The 24,001-nt window shown below is 33.1% G+C and overlaps 2 protein-coding genes across 2 annotated transcripts; one reads left to right on the forward strand and one right to left on the reverse strand.

Moving 5' to 3' along the window:
* The first annotated feature begins 3,722 nt into the window (after window positions 1-3,722).
* Window positions 3,723-14,918, forward strand: LOC123694653 (tubulin polymerization-promoting protein homolog). The gene is made up of 4 exons (XM_045640150.1): window positions 3,723-3,854; window positions 11,099-11,239; window positions 11,694-11,975; window positions 14,086-14,918. The coding sequence occupies exons 2-4, from the start codon at window positions 11,102-11,104 to the stop codon at window positions 14,275-14,277; spliced, it is 612 nt and encodes a 203-aa protein (XP_045496106.1). The 5' UTR covers window positions 3,723-3,854; window positions 11,099-11,101; the 3' UTR covers window positions 14,278-14,918.
* Window positions 14,919-16,501: 1,583 nt separating this feature from the next.
* Window positions 16,502-23,998, reverse strand: LOC123694651 (type 1 phosphatidylinositol 4,5-bisphosphate 4-phosphatase). The gene is made up of 4 exons (XM_045640148.1): window positions 23,833-23,998; window positions 23,436-23,605; window positions 19,995-20,204; window positions 16,502-17,928 (listed from the first exon to the last, which is right to left on the reverse strand). The coding sequence occupies exons 1-4, from the start codon at window positions 23,873-23,875 to the stop codon at window positions 17,644-17,646; spliced, it is 708 nt and encodes a 235-aa protein (XP_045496104.1). The 5' UTR covers window positions 23,876-23,998; the 3' UTR covers window positions 16,502-17,643.
* Window positions 23,999-24,001: the final 3 nt, after the last annotated feature.

Consider the following 24,001-nt stretch of genomic DNA (forward strand, 5'->3'; position numbering starts at 1 on the left):
ATGGTCTGCAAATAACAAAGCTCGCTAGTAAATTACTGTTTATTATTTTCATGACAGTTTCGGTTTATATATTTCTCAGCTTCAACAGCAATGAACACGTCACACGATACTCCACCACAGTTCTATACGAATTAAATTAACTTTGTAGGTTAAAGGTTATTATAGTGTTTTAAGGGTTTTAACCTGGCTTAAAAATTATAACTATGACAGTCTTGAAAATTTAATACGTATTTAGATCATTATTATAAATACTCACGCACACACACACACACACATTCACGCACAACCATACTCATATTTATACATCCATCCATACACACACTGTTTGTTTTTGGACTTTGGATTAGCTTTTTCTTAACTTCTTAAATTTATGTTTTAATTCATGCAAGGGATCAATAAGGGGGCCTGAACCCCAATCCAATATGACAAACTTATGTATGAATTCAAATAAAGATTTTATTTATTATTTATTATTATTTATTAGTGTGGTTATAATAGTCGATCCGGCAGCGGGTACCTAGTCTGTCAAAATAACCAAATAATGGCTAGGTTCTATGTGATAGAAAAAGTGTATCTGGATTCTGGGTGTATGTGCACAGTGCATGTGTAAAATTAGTAGGTAGGTAGGTGTTTTGTAATTGTTTTGTAGGACTTGCTAAAAAGCAAAGAGTACCTACTATAATAATACGGCAGCTAAAAAGCTGTCCCGGCAAACGTTGTTCTGCCTTACTCTTATCATTTAGGGGTAAGGGGTATCAAAAAAGACGTTTGCCGATTCTCATATTATCTTTTCAATAGGCACACAAAATTTCATGAAAATCGGTCGAAGGAGAACGAGAACGCCGAATTACTCATGTCAATTTATTGTGACACGTAAATTTTATAGTATTTAAATAGATATGGTATAGTATATACTTAGGTACCTAGTTAGTAAGTAGTTATAAACACTTATGTAGTTTAGAAAAACTTAAAATTAAAAAAAATAATAATTAAGTAGGTACTTAGTTAAGTACCACCTCCTTGGTACAGTGGTTGACGCGTGAGCGTAGAACTGAGGGTCCAGGGTTCGATTCCCGGTGGAGACGAAGAAAAAAAAAATGTCTCGGTCTGGTAGGACACAGAAGGCTGATCACCTACGGCTACTCGTCCCTAAAGAAAATCGATAAGTGAAACAGATGTATGCATAATGCATCTGCCCCCACTACGGGGACACGGGACTTCACTTTTTTTTAGTTAAGTACCTACATATAGGTACTTAGTTATTCTACTTCATTCAGAATATATCATTGATAAAAAGTCCAATTAGGTATATATGTTACGTACCTAGTTGGTTACTTCGTTTTAATTAAGTATACTTGATACCTACATTTAAAGTGAGATGCACTATTGAGGTGCCACCTAGCCTTACAATTACAGGTAGGTACCTACAGTACAATCTTTTTACATGCTCGATACATGACCATTCATTGAATGTTGAGTCAATCGTGGGATGCTTACATTTAGGAATTATCAAAATATTTTTCTTTTGTTTAGTCATAAACGATAATGTGTAAGTACATAAAATAAAATAAATTCTAATTTACGTGATAGTCCATTGAATGAGTCCCTCCAAGGGGGGTCTAGAGTGCGTGAGTTAGTAACGTAAGATGTTTCTTCGGAAACATGTCAAGAGTTTCTAGGTAATAAACATACTAAAACCCCGGGACACTAGGAGGAGCCCCTGAGTGGGGGGAGGGGGGAAAAGGTCCATTTTTTTCATTTTTCGCTTAAATCTCAAAAACGGTACATATTAGAGAAAAACTTTCAACGAAAAGTTGAAAGGCCATAAAATTATCTACAAGTTGTACCTAAACCATTTTTTTCTATTCGCAGCCGTTTTCGAGCTACATCCCATGAAATGTGAAAAATTCGAAAGCTTTTTATTTTACCTAACTACTCTAATAAATTCAATACCTCCTAAACGCCTCCATGGTGGAATCTGTTTTTTTTTATCAATGATAGACCTAATTATGAGCAATCTATCTGTACCGGTCACAAGTTGCACTTTTGAGTTTTTTGGAAGAAAAAAAAAAGGTCAAGTTCAGTAACTCAAACTACCCTAATATAATATTTTGACAATCGATTCCTCCTAAAGACTTCCATGGAGGAATGTGTTTATTTTACCAATCATAGACCTAATTAAGAGCAATCTATCAGTACCGGTCACAAGTTGCACATTTGAGTTTTTTGGAAGAAAAAAAATAAAAAGTTCAAGTATCGTAACTACCCTAATAAAATTCAATTCCCCGTAAAGGCCTCCGTGGTGGAATCTGGTATTTTTATCAATGATAGACCTAATTATGAGCAACTCATCTGTACCGGTCACAAGTTGCACTTTTGAGTTTTTTGGAAGAAAAAAATAAAAAGATCAAGCTCAGTAACTCAAACTACCCTAATATAATATTTTGACAATCGATTCCTCCTAAAGGCTTCCATGGAGGAATGTGTTTATTTTACCAATTACAGACCTAATTAAGAGCAATCTATCAATACCGGTCATAAGTTGCACATTTGAGTTTTTTGGAAGAAAAAAAATAAAAAGATCAAGTTCAGTAACTCAAACTACCCTAATATAATATTTTGACAATCGATTCCTCCTAAAGGCTTCCATGGAGGAATGTGTTTATTTTACCAATTATAGACCTAATTAAGAGCAATCTATCAGTACCGGTCACAAGTTGCACATTTCAGTTTTTTTGGAAGAAAGAAATATTTTTTGATCGTATGGGGAAATTGTTTGAGCCAAAATCATTTTTTACTGCGTGTAACTCAGAAACTATAGGATATAGGAAAAAATGGTTTAGGTTCAACTTGTAGATAATTTTTTGGCCTTTCAACTTTTCCTTGAGAGTTTTTCTCTAACATGTACCGTTTTTGAGATTTAAGCGAAAAATGAAAAAAATGGACCTTTTCCCCCCTCCCCCCACTCCCGGGCTCCTCCTAGTGTCCCGGGGTTTTAGTATGTTTATTACCTAGGGACTCTTGACATGTTTCTGAAGAAACATCTTACGTTACTAACTCACGCACTCTAGAACTTTTTATTCAATGGACTATGAGTATAAGTACGCGATATTTTTTTACAATTAGGTAGATAAGACGCGTATTGTATAATAGATAAATAATAAAGTAGGTTTTGGAAATTTTACCTAGGTAAGTAGGTACTTCCTAATAAACATTAAAAATAAAAATATAAGTAGGTAACTAGTTTTAAGTAAATAACTATATCATAATTTTTTTTGTTATTTTTTTATATAGATTCTTTATACTTATGTAGGTAAGTACATGGACCTATAAAAAAATAATTTATTTTTTTAATTACATGATCGAACATAATATTGCCTCTACTGTGACCTCTACCTATCTAGTTACCTTATCAATACACAAAAAAATCATCAATACACAAAGCTTGCTGTACTACTTTATTTAGTATACGTAAAAGTTGATATTAAATGACAGGGTATTATTATGTGAAACTGGGAAGATAGTGAGGGAAATGATTTATATACGACTTTTTTAACACATCGCTCCTAGTAACAAGTCAAGAACCACACGTTATGTATGCAGCCACTTAGCAATTCACTGAGTGTGTTCTAGAAACAATAGGTAAAAGAGGGTTTTCATTACAAAGATGAGCCCCAAATCTGGGAAGTAGGAAGCGGAGGAAGCGTCATAGAATACGCATGCTCAGTTTGCAAAGCGCTCAATGGTCGCTTGTCAACAAAACAGTGTCGGTTGAGCCGTGAATAGAAACCACCGTGTACTACACGTCGGAGTTAGTGCGTGTGACCTCATCATAAGAGAATACAAATTTATATGTGAGTTTGGAATTTTTTATGGCATTTCCTTGTACATTTTATAAACTTGTGATAAACTAAATCATTTAGGTACATTGCGATAAAGAAGGTGTCACCAAAATTCATCTCAGATAGGTATAATGAAATCATTCCTATATCAAAGTGGTGCGATAGTGCGAAAAATTTGGCAAATATTCATTACTATTAAAATAACTTAATAAGCTCTGCACATGAATCTAAAAGGTGAAATTAAATTAAATTAGAAAGAACGCCGCTGAGTATTAGAAGTAGTAAAACTGAAAATAAACATCGTGGATGAGAGGTAGAGTGATCTCACTCTACCTATATTAAAACACTTGCCGAATGTTTTTTACGTATATTTAAATATATACAATTTACGATTATAAATAAAAATAAGTGACGTCAGTATAGGAAGGGTGTAACCGTAATTCAAGTTGCTGACTGCCCTATCTCGCCCTAACCACTTGAGAATAGAGCGAACCATGAAAATTGTTTACGAAACACATTATGATCAGCTTAATATAACACGTATTACAAACATTATCAATAGGAAATTGGATTCGTGTGAATGTTAAACCTTATGATAACAACCTGATAGGACAATAACATGCAATTTTTGATAAGATAATAGTTTCACTTGGTTGCACTAGGTCCTTCAAAAGTGAATAACAAAACACTGGTATCTTTCCTTAAAAACAATTTATTTTCAAGGTAATACGTCAATGTTTACTGTACCTACTTTTAATAGCTGTCTTCTATGTATGAATTTGCGTATGCGCATCATTAGGTATGTTACGCCACAAGATGCTAATCATAAAACGAAGGTCAGACTGTAATCCTTCACAGAAATCTATGACATTAATATTTGTTAAACTAATTTTTTCTGTATTGTTATGCTTATGTATATCTATTTTAACATAATATGCACGAGGCACAACCTAGAGCTAAGAGCAGTCTGTCGGTCTGTACCTGTAGTAACTAGTACCTACCTACCTAGTTAGGTAATCATTTGTGAAGGTTGTACCAAACTACTAGGTATTTTTCTGCTTTACATAAGTATCCTATCTACTTTATTTTAAATTGATTTATATAAATTAGTTATATATATATATACTTATATATAAATTTATAAAAATATTTTTTCACACTTACTCTCATAATATTCTTAAGCCTAGACCAATAATTATTATATTTTATTCATATAAGTTGTATAGTAATGTAGTATATTATAATAATAATAATTATAATAGTCTGTGATATAAGGAAATATCCTACGTTTAAAATACGTAGGTAACTATAAGTAGATACATATACCTAGGTGTACGGATTTGTGGTGTTAATACTATTTATGATCGTAAATGTTTAGTGCGTATTAATTAGTTACGATTAATTAATCTTATACCCACTTAGATTTTCTCAATAATAAATGGGTAATAATAAATAAATAGGTAGTGAAAATATTGAATTAGAAACTTGGAAGGCCGTTAGCATCTATCAGTTTTTACTCGTGTCTATTCACTTTCATCGTTTCCCGCCATCAGCCATGTGTTTTTTACTAATTTGTCGTCTATGTTCAAATTGTTATTGACTAGCTGTGCCCTGCGGTTTTACCCGCAGTGCCTTTAGCCTTCCTTGATATCAAAACCCCGAAAAAATGTTTCAAATCTGACCGTAGTTCCCGAGATTAGCGCGTTCAAACAAACAGCAAACTCTTCAGCTTTATTAGGTATATTAGTAATAGATTAGAATAGTTTTTTATTTATAAATACATATATTTCTAAGCATAAAAATATTACGAACCTTTTTAAACACGCAGTAGGTACCAAATTAGAAAATACAAGCACCAAATAATACCTAAGCTCATTATTTTGGAGACAAATTTTTGCTGGAGGTATTTTTTTTTATTTAGGAGTTTTGGATAAGTATTTTATGTAAATAATCAGATATTTTATTATCTCAAGTTGTACAAAAAATCAGCAATAATTACTTTGCATTATACTGATTTTTCCTGCTGCATTTGCAGTATAAAAAACAATTGAATCCATGTACTTATAAGCACTGTTCATTTATTTATTGAAGCTGTTTTTTTTACTAAACTAGGTTACTGAAATATTTAAGACCCCTCTTTGTGGGTTGTAAAAACAAAGAGAACTCCAAATAGGTGATTTGGATATAAACGTTCATCACTAGTAACTACCTATTAATAATTAAACACTGTAAAGTCAAAAGTGTAAACCACATCGATGTCAAGCACAAAATAAAATTTAAATCGGTACCCGCCCTATGATAGAGTTATTTTTATAAAAGAATGAGATGAGTCATAGTAAAGATTTATGCATCTATGAATGTAGCTGACGTCATGCTTTCAATGGTGTAGGTACGTGTTTCTACATAATGAAAATAATATTTTTCTATAGACATGAATTTATAGTTATGCAGAGAAGTTTTACTCTAGATATGTTTAATATTACTTGCTCATTACATTGAATATCAATTATCATTGATAATATATAAATTTGTTTTACTGCAAAACTTACCTACTTACCTACTACAAAGTCGTTATGTACTAGGTGATTCGATAGTTACTTAGAACTAGTTACCTACATAAAAATTAATACCTACCGGAGAATTTTAATCTTGTTGTTGTTAGATAGTTTTTATGAGAAAATTCTCGTAGCTTATTTTGATAGTAGGTACTTACCTACTTAGAATAATAACATAATTCGAAACCGATCAGCCCAATGTGATTCATTTGATGGATTTTATCTTGTTTTTATAAGTTTCTCATTTCTGGCCAATTTTATATACATACCTACTGCGCAGTCAAGAAACTTACAAGAAGTCTTAGTTATAGCTACGCTACTATGATGCCCTGATTTCAATGAATGTGTCTATGAAAATGGGTCGTGCTTGAGAGTTGTTTCAATCTGCCGCTAAAAAGCCCATTACGAAAGCTTATAGAGCACATTGATAGATAGCTGGGATTATGAAATACTTTTATTAATTTTTGTCTGAAGTACCGTTTACAACATCTTCTCTAATATTTCTTGATATTACCTGTTGGCTTATGAGAACATAAAAAAAAAATTGTCAAGTAAGTAGGTACCTACTGATTTACCTATTCCACCTTTCACGCAATGACAAGAAAATGATACTAATACCAAATAAAAATTATTTTATTAGTATTAGTATGTACTAACGCATATACACTGAGCTAAAAGAAAATTCACCATCATTCACCACATCCATTACACAGTATTTATAATTTATTTTATTAAATACTCTTGCATTAGGCATGGGCGTAGCTAGCCATGGGCTCAAGGTGGGGCAACAATAAAAAATAATATGTAACTAGCAACTGTATGTACCAAGTATGTACCCAAAGTTATATCCAGGTCTTCAAATGCCGGCGGCCGTACCGCCGGCATTTGCGAAGGCATTCACGAAGGCATTCGCAAAGGCACTCGCGAAGGCATTTGCGAAGGCATTTGTGAAGGCATTCGCGAAGGCATTTGTGAAGGCATTCGCGAAGGCATTCGCGAAGGCACTCGCGAAGGCATTTGCGAAGACATTTGCGAAGGCATTCGCGAAGGCATTTGCGATGGCATTCGCGAAGGCATTCGCGAAGGCATTCACGAAGGCATTCGCGAAGGCATTTGCGAAGGCATTTGCGATGGCATTCGCGAAGGCATTCGCGAATGCATTTTTTCTAGTGTAGGCACTAAAAAAAAAAGTGTAAAGTAAAAAGTATCAGTTAGTTGTAGAACGTGTAACACAACAAAAGTGAAATTGGATAAGTTAGTGGGGCAACTAATTGGGGTACTATACTCTTTTCGGGTTTTTCTTGCAGTTCATGTAACATAGAAGCCTCAGCTATTTTCTTTTTTCGTGTGTAATTCGTTATTCGAATTAGGTATTCTTATTCAAAACACCTTATTGTTCACCTACCACACCACGAAATAGATCCAAAAATCTTCAGCCGTTTGGTCGCTGGGCGTATGACACTTGTTAGTTGTTATAGTCAGTCAATTTAGAGGTAAATAATACTAATTATAAAGGTCGCATTTTCTGTGTCGCCTGTCGACTTTCGAGAATCGAGTGTGAATTTTCTTACGGATATTAAGCTTAGTAGTTAGTAGGTACTTCAATTTTTAGATTTGGTTAGGTATCTACCTACCTTCCAGGACAAAGCTAGAGTGGGGCAAGCGCCCCACCCTGCCCCACCGTGGCTACGCCCATGGCATTAGGTAGTATTGTATTACATATGCATATGGTGAAAATATAAGACCAATAATTTCAATCAATGTATAGTGAATAATAAATAATTTTACGAATGACGAAACTCAAAGCATTGAATTGCTATTAACGAACATTTTTTTTTGCTTAGCCTTTCTTTAGGTCAACAAGCCCAAACAAAAATTTTAATTAGCCAGAAATTCTGTAGACCGTAGACTTTATATTATGGTATTAAGTTATTGGAACTTACACTTGAAACCTTGGTGCCTAAACGACGCGACAACGGTTGATTGACGAAATTCGGTCGCCATTTTAATTACGATAAACGGATCGACAGTATCTATTATTGCAAGAATTGTAGGTTTGCCAAATAATTCATTTGATAGAAATAATAGAAAATGATTTGCTATTTTCCTGTATTGTCGATTCTCAGTGGTCTATTTATACACTATACATACTAGGTAGTGACCTAAATTTATATCGGCGATTTGGGTAGCGTTTGATTTATAGGCAACAGATATAAGATAACTACAGACTACTTACCTATATATGTATAATATTTCTTACTAAATTGTGCTATACTTATTTTATGTACAGCATTACCTATCATTAAATTAAGTACTTTATGGGAGACATGCATAGAGTATATATACCTATATCATATTGTGTACAAGCCGGCGCATTCTTTTTCATAATCAGAGCGCATTCTAAATTTCAGAGATACCTTTTCTTTGCTATAAACCTCACGGAGCCCGAGACCTTTCCAGCGAATGCAAAACCGTGGAAATCTGTTAGTGCATTCTGGAGTTATAGCGTCAGGAAGGAAAACCCGGCTTATTTTTATATAGTATGGTAGATATATTTTCATTGATTGTTAAAAATGTCTCGTTATTTTCAATCTTCATGCATATTGATGCAAACAGCAAATGCGATGCTCTACCTACCTCATGTTATTTTCCTCTGAAAATTGCTACGATTCTACACCCACTGAAACATTACTGGCTATGTAGTAAGTTATTTTAAATCAGGATAAGGTGGCCCCCGCAGTCTAGAATTAGCTAGGTCATAGATTATGTTATACAAAAATTGTCGAACTGTTATAGTCAAGGTTAAAACTCAAATATGATGTCATTTCTACGCTAATAAAACAAAGATAAAAATTTATCATATGACTTCATGAGTTAAGAATACCTATGCACTTTAGTGTTTATGATATTTAAACGTATACTTATACATTCAAATAAAAATTACCTATGCCTAGAATAATTAATACATAATAAGTAATTATTATCATAATTATTGCAAAACTATTTTTAAACAAACAGCGTAAAACAAATTGATAAGAAGCACAATTATTATAGTTTCGTTTTCGCAATTCAAATGACAAATTAAATAAAAATTGGAGTTGAAATTAGAACTACCTACTTCTAATAACATTCCTAGGACTACGAATTGTGGTCGAACTATCGTAAACTGAAATTATCTTTACGGCACTCGTCACCAAAGTTGTCTAGTCTCGCTTAAATAAAGGATATTCTAGTAGTAATGAAAACACAGCTGATATTTACGGATATAGGTAAATAAATCGTTTTGCCGACAAGGTCGGTGATGTAATTGCCGACTTTAGCTAAAACACGGCATAACACGAATCGCTGTGCAAAGTTTAATTTGTCCGTTATTGTATGACACCTTGACATTGTAATAATTATCATTTGTACCTATGTAGTTTTTCGCGGTTTTGCGCGAGTCAGATGTAATAACAGAAGTAAGCAGAGATGCTAAATTACCTATAGGATAGGTACTAGGACTAGGTCTCTACGTACCTACTACCAGATACCTTAAACATATAAATAATAATTATACTTAGGTACCTAATACCACCTGATACTCAGTTTTTTTTATTGAGTACCTAATCAAACTTGTAGGGTATCAACTATGGAGGGGCTTGTTATGTGCGGGTGTAATAAAAGATGAATAACTACGCAAAAGGTTATATTTCGTTAAATTACATATATTTAACCGTATGTTATTAATATTCGACCTAATGCGACCCACCCGCGTCCCGACAAGCCCGTAACTGTCTGTGCATAGCGCACAAACTGTTTATATATGAGTTACCGTGTGAACTTTCTTAGCGTTACACTTGAAATTCGATAACTCATAAATTGGCTTGTCGACTGCTATCTATTTCAAAACTCGATTTTTTATCGTAATAATCACTACACAGTACACAGTACACTCACTCGCGGATCGGTTATTTTTCGACACTGGTAAAATTAAAACATTTCTGATTGCGCCGGTGTCCACTCAAAACTTAATAGATGCTGCTTCCGCCACACACAAGGTTGAAAGCACTTGCTGGCATTGTTCTTATAGCGGTAATGGTAATAACATAACCAATTTGGTCTTCTCTGTTTTGATATTCCTGCACGATCGTGATTTTGAGATGCGGAACGATGCGTGCTATTTCCATACCTTCGACCGCTAAACGATTTGCCTCTCGAGCCTGCACATTCCAGCTGGTTTACCCGCTGCTTTAGTTGTGCTAACTGCTCGAGAAGGGTTAACTGTACCGACGAAACTGCTCGAACTGGAACTGCCGGATTCTTTTTTAATTATTAACAAACGATATCTATGCAATTCACTATAATAATGTTCACTTTTCGCCGGGAGTCACCAATGTAGGGTCTTGTTATGTGCGGGTGTAATAAAAGATGAAATTACTACGCAAAGGTTATATTTCGTTAACTACATATATTTAACCGTATGTAATTAATATTCGACCTAATGCGACCCACCCGCGTCCCGACAAGCCCGTAACTGTCTGTGCATAGCGCACAAACTGTTTATATATGAGTTACCGTGTGAACTTTCTTAGCGTTACACTTGAAATTCGATAACTCATAAATTGGCTTGTCGACGCTACAAACTCATACTAAAAAGTAAATTTTTTAAATGTCGAAGTGCTAATGCTCGTGTATAAATTATTATACTTACTATATATTTAGACGATGTCGGCTGAACAAGCGCAGGAAGCGGTGGAGCAGGTAGCTCAGGAGGTGAAGGACATCAAACTAGAAAATGGGTCAGCACCAGGGGCGGCCAACGGAACGGCTGCGAAGAATGATGACAGTGCTATTCCTTTTAAGGTAAAGAAAGTATTAGACTCGATAGATATACATTCCGTGCAGTTTCATAACGCAACTGTGTTATAAAGCAGCTTTCATGAATTCACCAAAATTAGAAATGTGAAACTTTAATAAATATGCGATTGAACAACCCCAGATTTCAAGAGAAAATCCTACAAATTTTAAAAGCAACGTAAACTGCAAACCTACCATAAATAAAATAAGTATTATTTATTGTTATACTTATTTATCAAACTAAAAATTTTCCTTGGTCTTGTTTAAAGTCATTAATAGTGCATGCTTACTTTACAACTCTTTATCTAGAAAACTACATGCAACAAGGTTGCCGGTTTCGTAACCATTCTTAAAAGAGTCGTTTAATTTTCATGAAAATTTTGGCAATCCAAGTGAAAACAGAAAATAAACAATTTATAATTTGTTATATTGAAAAAATCATTCATAATCGTAATTTCAGGATGCCTTCAAAATGTTTTCAAAATTCGGCGATCCAAAATCTGATGGAAAGCAAATTACATTATCTCAAAGTGATAAATGGATGAAACAAGCAAAAGTAATTGATGGAAAAAAAATCACAACAACGGACACAGCGATTCACTTCAAAAAATTAAAATCTGTTAAACTAGGAGTCGACGATTACCAGAAGTTCCTCGATGATCTCGCAAAAAGCAAGAAAGTAGAACTCGAAGACATAAAGAAGAAACTAACTACATGTGGGCAGCCCGGCATATCTACCCATGTAAGTTTTTTTATAGCAAAGTAGCTATATTGTGATAGTGATTTACATAAATATTAAATAATATATGTTTTACCTACTCGCTGTTTGCTGCTCAGTGCTCCGCTTGGAATTCGGAAAGACTTTTTTATTTTGCATGTTTTTCCAATTTTTAACACACGAATCCAGACGGAGATAAATAAAATAAATACGTTCAGCGGTTCTCGAATTATAAGTGGTGTAGGTTTAAATATAAATTAAAATTCTAATCACTATGTATCGTTTGAAGTAAAATTAATTTATTTCAAGTTACACAATAGTTACGCATGTTTGGATAAAATTAGGTCACCCTTGCAACCTACATCGGTAGAATATGGGAGCGGCATGTGTGAACAGTGAAAGCCAATTTTATATTACAGTGCAACCTCGATATAACAAATCGGAAGGGAACAAATAAATATTCGTTATATCAAGTAATTCGTTGAACTGAGGTTCGTTATGTTGAGGTTAGGTTGGTCTAAAATTCGTTATAAAGAGGTAAAAAAATAGTTTTATTTACCTCAACATTAGCGACGAGCAGCAGTGTTTACATTACTTTCCATTAAACAAAAATGATCGTTTTACGAACAAAAGCATGTCGAAACCTGTCGCGACATGAATCACATACTATGAAATTAAGAATCACAACATTGGTTGGAACTTTATATAAAGGTTTTGGGTTGACGAAATTCGGTAATGAGAGGTAGGTATTTATACTTTTTCTTGGTAGTAAAAATTCGTTATAAAGAGGTTGTTCGCAAAAAATGTTCGTAATGTAAAGGGATATTTTACATTGACTCTTATGGACAATTCAAGGGGATTACGAAAAATTTGTTAAATCGAGGAAATCGTTATATTGAGGTACGTAATACGTTATATTAAGGTTGCACTGTATATAACTACGATGGTGTTTCTTACAAACATATACAGACAGAATGTCGGTGTAACTGTATAGTTTTTGAGTTTGTCGCTAAAGACGATATAGGTACGCAACGGCCCACGCAAAATTTTGTTTTATAATAATATGTGGTCTTATGTCGTGATGATAATATCTAACAAAATTCTCGCAACTACATAAATAAGACCGTAACAGAATAATATTCCTCAGTAATAGCTAAGGGGCTCTCCATTAATCACGTGAGGCTCAAAAGGGGGGGAGGTGGTCCATCAAAAAATCACGAAATATCACCAGGGGGAGGGGGGGTAAAGTAATATATCACGTGTATTTGTTTTTTCGGCAAGCGCGCGATACTCAACCGAAAAGCGGCGTTACATGTATTTATTTTTAATCAAACGCGTACAACTTTTTCGCATTTCTTTCATTATTTTGATGTCATTCAAAAACAAACTGCAATCTTTCTGTCTACCTCTGAACGTTTATTATACTAGCCTTTAATTTTCTATAATAAAATTAGATGATACTTATACCAGTATTTTTTTATAAATAAAAAATAGATTCTTTGCAGGTACGAAAAAATACACGTGATATAGGGGGAGGGGGGAGGGGTAGTCTTAAACCTCATCACGTATCACCAAGGGGGAGGAGGGGTCAAAAATGCCAAAAAAAACATCACGTGATTAATGGTGGTTAAAAGGCCCCTAATAGGTACCACAATACAGCTTAGAAAATTAAAGTCAATTTCACACGGTAGTTTTAGGGTGATGTGAAACAAACAGAAGCACACATAGTCTCTTTTTAAAATTTGTATTTTGGCTGAGCTGATTTCATGGGATTTAATTTATTGTTAAATGCACGATGACATATTTTTAAAATAAGAAGGGACATAAAGAGTTGCTCGCAAACATTTCCAATAAAAACCGACCAACGAGTACCTACTTAGGTGGCACCTGCAACCTGTGAGGTCAAATAATAATTATTAGACTTTGCCCGCGACTTCACTCGAATTAAAATTTTAAGACATACAAATTTTAATTATATCGGTTTTGTCGTTAAAATTTCACTGACCAAAACAGGCACAGAAAAAGGAACAATATATACATAAATATCTACCTGCTGCGTAAGGTATACAAGTTATTTTAGCCCTGACTAAATAATACTCGTGTCATAAATTTATATTACAATTATATATTTCAGCTACCAAAGTCGCCAGCCGCCGCCGCCGCTGTGGACCGCCTCACCGACACGTCCAAGTACACCGGTTCGCACAAGCAGCGCTTCGACCAAACAGGCAAAGGCAAAGGCATCGCCGGCCGGAAGGATCTCGTCGACGGCTCGGGCTACGTCACCGGATACCAACATAAAGATACATACGACAAAGCCCACTAAGTTTAAAACTCTCTTATTACGTATTTTTTCATAAATATAGCGTACCTTTCGATATTCTGAATGTATTATTTTAATGCACTTTAGGAACGACGAACGCAGCTATTGTGCAGTGCGTTAATGTTAAGCGTGACTTTAAATGTAGAAGTAAATTTCGATATATTGACTAGTAGGTATTTGTTTTTGTTTTAATTTATTTAGTTGAAGATGTAACATTCCCATTTATAATAATTGTAAGATTCTGCTTCTATGGTATACCAATATATGACTTTTGTCTTTGTATTTCTAGTCGTGATAATTAGATTTTTATAAACAATTTTATTGAATTTCATGGAATGTAACATTATATTCAAATTTTAATATATTGTATATTTTTTTATGGAATGACGAACCAAGTATTGTCGGCAAAAAGTACAATTTTACATTTTAGCACCTCCTCGTACAAATAAAAAGAAACTTATTTCAAATTGATTTACTTTTATTGGTCAACTATATTAATACACATTTTTGTATAAATAAGTGGAAATCAGATTTTGTAATATGTACGAAATATACCTAAAAATGTTGTTTTTAATTTTACAGTAAACATTGTAACTATTATATCTACCTTTAAATAGAATAATTAAACACTTTAATTTTTAAAAGCATTTTCATTTCAATGAAGTACGAAACAGGTACAATAACAGAATACTATATAATATTATAGATCTTCACAAATACTTGAAGTTAATTTATTTAGTTGACAACTTATTACTTAAATCTAAACATATCCATAAAGCCATATATTATTGTATGAAAATTACAAAAAAATGTGCCGCTAAATAATAAACTACACAAACTAAATAATTTTCATATAATTTTCTTAAAAAATACATTATTATAACAGTAAAAGATGGCAACACTGAAGAGAAAAGTTGAGAAATATTGACAATTATAGCACATTTAGAGGAATACATTTATAATAATTTTCATTAACGGTCGTTTATGTTTCATTCTCGAATTAATTTGTGTAAGTTAGCGATAACCAACATATATACCTGATCAGATCTCCCATAAAATCCGTGACTAGTATAACTGCATACAACAGACAGACAGATATTGCATTCAATTATAATTATAACAACGATTACAGTTGATATTGCTAGCTTATACGTGACTATCGTATTGTTTACCCTGTATAAAATAAAATAATAAAAAGAAAAATTTTAATTCATCAATATAGGGAGAGTAAGCTAAAGTATCGCATCCAATTTTAAAATGTCTCAGATATAAATCTGGCAAGCTGTTTGCTATTTGCCTTTTTAATTATTAGAACCAAGTAAATATATTGCTTCAAAGTGAATTACAATATATCCATACATACTTGTTTTATATTTTAATAAGGGCAAAGAGTATTCCTACCATACGATTACCACAGACGATTAGGTACAATTACCGAAGCACGAATGTGCCGAACGAAAATTTTTTGCCGACTCTCTCTTAATAATCTCGTGGTGTTTAAATAAGATTTTAATTGTTTATAGCTTTTGCTTAATTCGGCAACGTTGATAATTCGATAGGTCATGCCTCAATAACAATACATGAACAAAGAGATTGAGCGACTGTGATGCATATTTATTATTTTTGATATACAAAGACATTTTTATGTATCGGACAGAGATGTCCCATGTCGACATTTAGATAGCTATAATTTCTAATTTCACATCGGTACCTAGGTGGGAAATATTCGTATTTTTTGAACCGGGTAACATTAATGTTTGATAAATCGATTCAAATTTTTATATCAAATAAAAAAAAATCGTTTCCGCATAGGTTACTATAATAACACTTGAATGGAAGCGGATATATTGTTTTGGTGTACATAATGAAGTTTAAATAGCGGCCCTGGGATCTTCATATTATTATGAATTTTTATTCAATTACGAATTTATACCACACAAGTAAATAAAATTCCTACTTTAAAATGATTGAAGCTATAATATTAAATGACTTAAGGCGATACATTTGATTTTAAATATATATCTAGTGATAATGATAAAACGCAAAATCTTAGTATGGATTATTGTGTTTCAATTATGTGCTTTAATACGGACATGGTATCTGGCCTTTCAAAATATTGAGTATCAAATATGGCATCTTTATTACATTGTTCCAATAACTTATTAGAAAACAATGTGTACAAGGGGATGAAAAGTTGATAATATGTACTTGGAAAATAACAAAACAATTTACTTATGACATTTTATTTTATCATTTCCTTACATTAAGATTCAGGTATCTATTCTTTTGCGTTATTTCATTAACACGATATATATTATGTTTATCAATTTATATAATTTATACTTATATTCAATTTTCATATACAATACAGTTAAAATACATGAATGAACTCTTTTTTCGGAGTTTAAGTAGCTGCGCTTAATTCCAGCATAGGCATTAACTACCGAATATGTTTGTTTTAAACTAATATACAATATTTCATTGTTAGTGTTTGAAACTAAAGCTGTTAATGCCGAGTATCATAATTTCTTTAATCGTAAAAAGTCAACAAGTAGCGGGACTTGACGTCATCGTTTTTTATCAATTAATAACAAATATTTATTCGAATAATATCAAATTCTCATATACACAATACAAATGTTTATCTATGGTTTTTTTATGTTTATTTTTCGGAACACATAACTATATAAAGGTTATTGCATTTACACACATTTAACATTTTTATGCGTTGATAATATGAAGGTCTAATGACTAATGAGTGGTGAACTTATAAAGATTCACCGAGTAGGTACATAGACAGCCAATGTACAGTACAGTTTACTCAATAGTGATTTTTACAAATAATGTTACTTTATAATTTCATAAAAATAAACAAACTTTCACACACGATAACGGAATGCTTACCTATGTAATTCTACCAAATTAATTCTTTTAAAATGTCAAAGCACTAATGTTAATTCTCGAGATACTACTAAATTACAAATTCATGTCACACCAAAGTCTCGTTAAGGAAAGCCTGCGATACGTTTTCACTATCAGACATGATAGTACATTTCTAATGCTTATCAGTAAAATAATATTTTTTCCCTATCAATCTGGAAATGTTTCATTTATATAGAATCCAGTGATGAAGGCTCGACACAACAAGAACTTAGTGTTACGTGAGTCATGCTTTATATTGTTTTAGCAAACTCTAATGTCACAACGTATCTATTATGAGATACAGTCCAGTCCATTATATAGTTTCAAGATCCTATCTATAGTAAAACATACGTTTATATAACATAATAATGCAATATGGAATCAAGATAATATTCATGTATACATCCTAACCTTACTATCACAAGTCAGATTATTCCTTCGGGCCTTCTACATGGGGCCTTCGATTATACTTACTTTCATCGCGAAATAATATATAGCTCGGCTGCCGAGAAGTAATGCGAGAACGAACGCTCCTACGTATGCTACATATACACCCCCTCCGTGGCTTTTCGCAGCAGAAAGAGTACCGAATGTGACTCCGAGAGCTATCGCCAAAACTATGAGTGCGAGAACCGCGAAAATCGTGCCTCGGACCATCGCCATCCGCGCTCCAACCGACGATACCTTGCGGCAGTGTGGGCATCGCACTGGCGCGTTTTTCAGTGGTTGATACTGAAATTATAACAATATTGACGCTTATTGGGTGTAATAAAATTTTAAAATTGTGACCTTCTGGTTCCCGATTTGGTATTTCAGTCTTTACCACTTCTAGTAATTTTACAATAAGGTCAAACATATTGCAGGAATATGAAATGACAAGTCGAAAAACAATTTGATAAAAATAACGGTTTAGAATATTTTTAATTATGCATAACGCTTATAAAGAATACTTTAATAAATCATATTTTGGTACAGGACTTTGAATACACTAAATTATTGGTCTAAATAGGAAGTGATTGTAACTTTATCATTTCGCGTTATCTTTAATGACACACATACTTAGGTGTTTAAAGATATTTCTTAGTTAGAATACTCTCAATAAGCATGCTGTTTCCTTTCTTTTAGTTTGGTAGTATATGACCCGCAGTAACTATATTAGTTACATGTTTATTTTGTGGCTTGCAGATTTTTTTCTTTGTTGCGTAAAATTAATTTATTAATTCCGTCGTACTTCAACACACTTCAACTTTTAGGTTTTCTACACATAGCCAATGTGACAAAGCTACTTATATAGAAAATAATGTTTTTCCGTGCTACGTTCACTGTCCAGTGTCAGCTTACGACCGATAATGCGATAATGTATTTAGTGTCTTATGTTAAATGTATTCTGAGATTAACATAACCAGCTTCATACCATACAGGACAATATTTACTTATATATCTGTTTAAAATGTTAATAAAAATGAAAAAAAAAAATCATTAACACATAACTACCTACTTAATTGAAATATTATATATTTTGCATTATAGAGAAATGATCTATTGAGTGCAAACAGTAAAGATATAAAACCATCTACGAATGAGAACCTCCTTCTCTTTTGTTTTTCTTTTTTATACATAATATGCAGAATATTTTTTAAAGCGTAAGCAAAGAAAATTATACTATAAACGCCGGGTCGATATTTCCCATCCTCTTTTGTATAATAATATAGCTTTAAAAGGTTATGCGATGACCTATAAATAGAAATGTTGCTATAAAATTGCGTCTTTATTGAGCGACGATCAATATATAGGTTAAGATGGAAACCATTAAAGTCCACCTAGTCTATTTATAACGACGAAAGTTTGACCATAAATAAAATTCAAAGTGCTATTAGTTAATATTTTTTTAGATACAAAGATTTTGTCCTTTTGAACTCCGGACATTGAATGCTCATGGATTAACCATTTTTCTGTCATTTTACTTCCGATATAATTACGCAAATGATTGCAATTCATTTGAGTTCTATGGTCAATTACTGGCAATCTTCCATTGCAACCATTAAAAACAAATGAGACCTACCTATCTACCTACCTACCTAGTGAAGAAAATACATTGTATAGACTATACATATTATAAAGCATTCTATTGAGAACATTCATCGTTTTTGGAAACATCATTTAAAAATTCACATCCATAATTACGTTTCAATCATTTCAATAAACACAAAGTACAGACCGTCGCGTCGCTCCATGCCCTGCACTATCCCAGTTTATTATTGACCTTGTTTTTTAAGATGTGTTAGTATCGATAGCTCAATATTGACTAAATTACAATTCTAGCCTATTTTTTCAACATTCCTTATTATGCCTAAGAGCTCGCGCATGGACTGTTATGTGGCAACATTTTACTGTGTGATTGCATTGTTGGTAATTGGTACCAACAAACTTCGCGTATGCAATACACAATATACCCGCCACCCTAAAACTGATGGGTGGCGGAACGGAGTCGCAAGACTGTTTGGTTAGGGTCAGAACTGGACAAAATTTAAATAGGATCAACCAAAAGGTACTAGCTTTCAAATAAGAAATCAACAAAAACAGGCATCATTTACATTCACTCAATGTTTTGAAAATAACAGTTTAGGTAACAAATTCAAAAAAAAAAAAAGAAAGAAGGAAGTACTTACACACACAGAAGAATATTGCCATTGACAGAGGTATGGCAATATTCTTAATAATTATGTAGAGACATACCCTCATAGGAGGCCCGTATCCTAACAGTGGTCATTCCCATTCTATACATTAATAGAACTCACCAAAAACGTGTCCTGGCAATGCGCGCAAATGACGCGGCGCATGCCGGGCAGCGTGGGCACGGGCGGCGTGACGGGCGACGGCGCGAGGTTGATGATCCGCTTGCAGTCCGCGCGCGGACATGCGATGCGCTGCGACGACGACTTGCAGATCAGCAAGCAGTTGCAGGGGCAACGCACGTACTTCTTGCCGGGCGGCGCGTTCCGTATCGGCTGCAATTTGTATGATGCGATATAGTGGCAATAAAGAAATACGTTTTTATTTCCTACTAGAGACAAGACAAATGCAATTTTTAATTATGTTTTTGTGAAACATTTTTCAAAGAAATAACAGTTTCTTTAGAATAACAAATATGAATATAAATATCATATTGTAGGGCTAACAATATATACAAAAAAGAACAATATATTTTTAACTGACCACATCAACCTTTGCGATAATAATACTAATCCTGACCCAATTTTGGGTTCAGTGACCTAATGAAATCTAAATAAATCGGTTTCATTACTTCTAAAAGTTCAATTGAATAGAGATTGACACAAGACATGATGTTGGATAGAATTGAATTTGAAAAATTCCAATAACTCTTTTTACCAGAATCAGGTATTGAACTTAGGACCTATAAATCTGTAGTAGTTAGTCTAATAGTGCAAGTACCATAAACTAGACATATTTAGATCACCTTCAATATTATTACCAGTAAAAGGTACAAAATTAAGGCTGTGGATATGTCCAGTGCCGGATTAAGCCAGCGCGGGGCCTGTAGCAAATTCTGTCAAGAGGCCCTTCGTTTGCTATAGTTTCTCAAGACCGCCCTGCAGTATAAACCGCTGAACCGATTTTGATTTATGAGGTGACATTGCAATCATCTGAATTATTATGGTAGTGGTGTTAGTGACGTTCTACATAAATTAGCTGTCAGGGTTTAATTTTTATAATATTATAAATGTGTAATATTATAAATGTGTAAATAAATGTGTAAGTAACTCTGTCTGTCTGTCTGTTACTCAATCACGCCTAAACTAATGAACCAATTTTCATGAAATTTGGTATGGAGATATTTTGATACCCGAGAAAGGACATAGCATAGGTTTTATCCCGGAAATCCTACGGGAACGGGTTTTTCTTTAAAAACGCGGGCGAAGCCGCGGGCGGAAAGATAGTTTTAATATAAATATTTGTATATGATAATTTTTTATAATATTGTAAAAATTCTTTTGTTACATAAACGATAAATTTTTAATTAAATAAATTACATAAAAAAAATGTTTCAAAATTACAATGATTACCTATATTATTTTTTATTTTCAAAATATACGAATGCGGATAGCGGTAGTTTTTAGTCTAGAACACGGGACATTTTATTTTTAGAAAGAAAGAAGGAAGAAACCATTTATTTCAATACACACAAACACACAACAATAGCATTGTAAATTATGAATAATAGGTAATAGAAAACATAAATTTATGTATGGTTGCTTGCGCTAAAAAAGGAAGCCACTCAGGATACCTGAGGCATAATACCTTAACACTGATTTTCAATGACACCTTACGACATCCACATTGTCAGCTGCTTTACTGGATAATAAATAAATATAATTCCTGAATAATAATTTTGTCATATCCATCACGGAGTTCAAATGAATTAAATCGCGGGCGAAAACGACTCTGACGTTATATAAAAGTAACAAAAAAAAAGTATTATGCTTATTAAAATTATCTTATAATGATCATGAACCTTTATTGCACTATACAAATAATCACATTCACGATCGAAAAATCCAACAGCACTACCTCGAAGATCTTTTAACCCATACAAATACCCATAAAAATGGCAAATTCATTTTCAAAATACTGGCAGCATACGTTGAAGTTTTGTATTCCTTCGTATATGTAAAATTATTATTTGTATACAAAATTAAATAAGCCAAATAATCTATAGAGAACCTGTAAAACGATGTTTTATCTTTTTGTTTGTTTTCGGGAACAAATTTTACAGCGTTTTAATATCACAAGACAGCATTTTTTTTACTAAAATAGCAAACCCCTTTTGACGTATTGCATGACACTATAATCGCTATAGCACTGACGGAGGTTCGTATTCGTTTTTGATTTCGTATTTTCTTTGACAAGGGCGATGGATGATTGTCATGCTCCATCTGCCTTTTATTTTGTAATCCAAGTTGTAATCTAAGGTTTGATAGTCGATAGAATCCTATTTTATTTTATTGGGTTGTTACGACTAGCTCGTTCGATGACAATATCAGGGGATTCCCCTGTTAGTTTTGCCGTGCTACCAACTTTTGGTGTAGCCAGCGCTCAATTGTAGAAACGTGGTAAAATTTTAAATTATTGTTGTAGATTTTGATACCAACGTTTCTCGTGGTAGGTAGGTACGTGTATTTTTTTTTACGATACGTGTATTATAAATTGATATTTTTTTACGGTCAGACAGGTATTAGACCGCGGGGCCCCCCCGAGTCGCGGGGCCCGTAGCATTTGCTACTCTTGCTACGTGGCTAATCCGGCACTGGATATGTCCCTTATCAGTAAAAGTATAATGGATATTTGAATGAGAGAGATAATAGTAAATAGACCTATTTATTATTAAATAAATAATTATTCAATGAAATATTAAGGTGGTAGAGAAAATCTCAAGATTTTTTTTTAGTTTATTATATACAAGCATGAATTGAAACCTCATCAATGAACATAATACTATAACATCAATGCTATACAATTATGTTGAGCCTGTCAAGTGTGGTAAATATTGATAAGTAAGGTATCAAATTACAATTACTCATCCTTATGGTCAGTATTCTACAATCTCAGGTTTTAAGGACACACTTGTAATGTGTTTTAAGGACACACATAATACAACAGATTTGAATCAAATCAGTTTGTCTTTCATATTGAAAAGTATGCATAATTCTTTTCCAATAATGTATTTCAAATGTATTATGCAATTAACACATACAATGTAATCAGTTATTATGTGTTGTTACTACAATATAAGTATAGAATAACTGAAGTGAATATTGATCAAATTTTAAAAATTCATATTAATTGTTAATTCATAAAAAATTATGTGCATGATATTAATTATAAAATGAGCAAACAAGGAAAACATATTTTAAATGGTACAGTAATAAGCTAAGTTGAGAAAAGTTATTATTTATTTTAAGCTTATAACCCTATCCATAAGTGAATATTATGATAATTATAGCAACACAGTTGTGTCATAAACATAATAAAAAACCTTATTCTATTCATGTATATATAGCAAGTATCCACATTTAGCTATCCTTTCACCTTGTTTGTAACAATAACACAAATCATAATCCATACTTAATTTAGTTAAAAAAAACTTGTTGAACAACTCATGTAATGTTCAGCCCATTATTGTATAACAAAATATATGTTATAACACGTTTGATACTCACCGTTGCTTCATTACATTCAGAACATTTTACAACATGCTGCTCCCTTTTACCAGATATGTCAATCATTGCTTGACAAACCCGGCAAGTGACCATTGGCGTGCCTGCTTGCTGGTAAGGTGGAGGAAGTTCATCCGGACCGATCGGCGATATGGTGCTGACATTCTCCTCCTCTGTCAATACAAAATGCCACAACCTTGCGTGATACAAATAACTACGTAACTTGCTGTTACGCTTTTATTTGGTATTCCATGTCAAATTAAACTAGTTGCATAATTTATAGATTTGAGACAATAAAGGTAATAAATAAATGGAGTCATTTCAGCAATGTTTAAAAACATAAAAATAAAAATTAGTTGAATCATCAGCTGTCAAAACAATTGTTCTCTTCTAAACTTACCATCTCTAAGCAGAGGCTGATTTTCACTTTGTCCATCACCCATGATGCTAACACTAATAATTTTTAATCAATTGTGCAGATATTTTGTTTATTACGATTTTTCCGAAATAAAATTGTAATACCAACTTAACTTCAGGTACATTCACAGAAAAAACTAAACCAGTTTGAC

The sequence above is a fragment of the Colias croceus genome, chromosome 9 (assembly GCF_905220415.1).
Source record: "Colias croceus chromosome 9, ilColCroc2.1".
Taxonomy (NCBI): Eukaryota; Metazoa; Arthropoda; class Insecta; order Lepidoptera; family Pieridae; genus Colias; species Colias croceus.

Excerpts from the sequence above, each read along its gene's own strand:
- LOC123694653 (XM_045640150.1), top strand. The coding sequence starts at position 11,102 with ATGTCGGCTGAACAAGCGCAGGAAGCGGTGGAGCAGGTAGCTCAGGAG. Across the intron at positions 11,240-11,693 it reads ACAGTGCTATTCCTTTTAAG|GATGCCTTCAAAATGTTTTC; the intron begins GTAAAGAAAGTA and ends TCGTAATTTCAG. Across the intron at positions 11,976-14,085 it reads AGCCCGGCATATCTACCCAT|CTACCAAAGTCGCCAGCCGC; the intron begins GTAAGTTTTTTT and ends TATATATTTCAG.
- LOC123694651 (XM_045640148.1), bottom strand. The coding sequence starts at position 23,875 with ATGGGTGATGGACAAAGTGAAAATCAGCCTCTGCTTAGAGATG. Across the intron at positions 23,606-23,832 it reads TCAGCCTCTGCTTAGAGATG|AGGAGGAGAATGTCAGCACC; the intron begins GTAAGTTTAGAA and ends TTGTATTGACAG. Across the intron at positions 17,929-19,994 it reads ATTGCCAGGACACGTTTTTG|TATCAACCACTGAAAAACGC; the intron begins GTGAGTTCTATT and ends TTATAATTTCAG.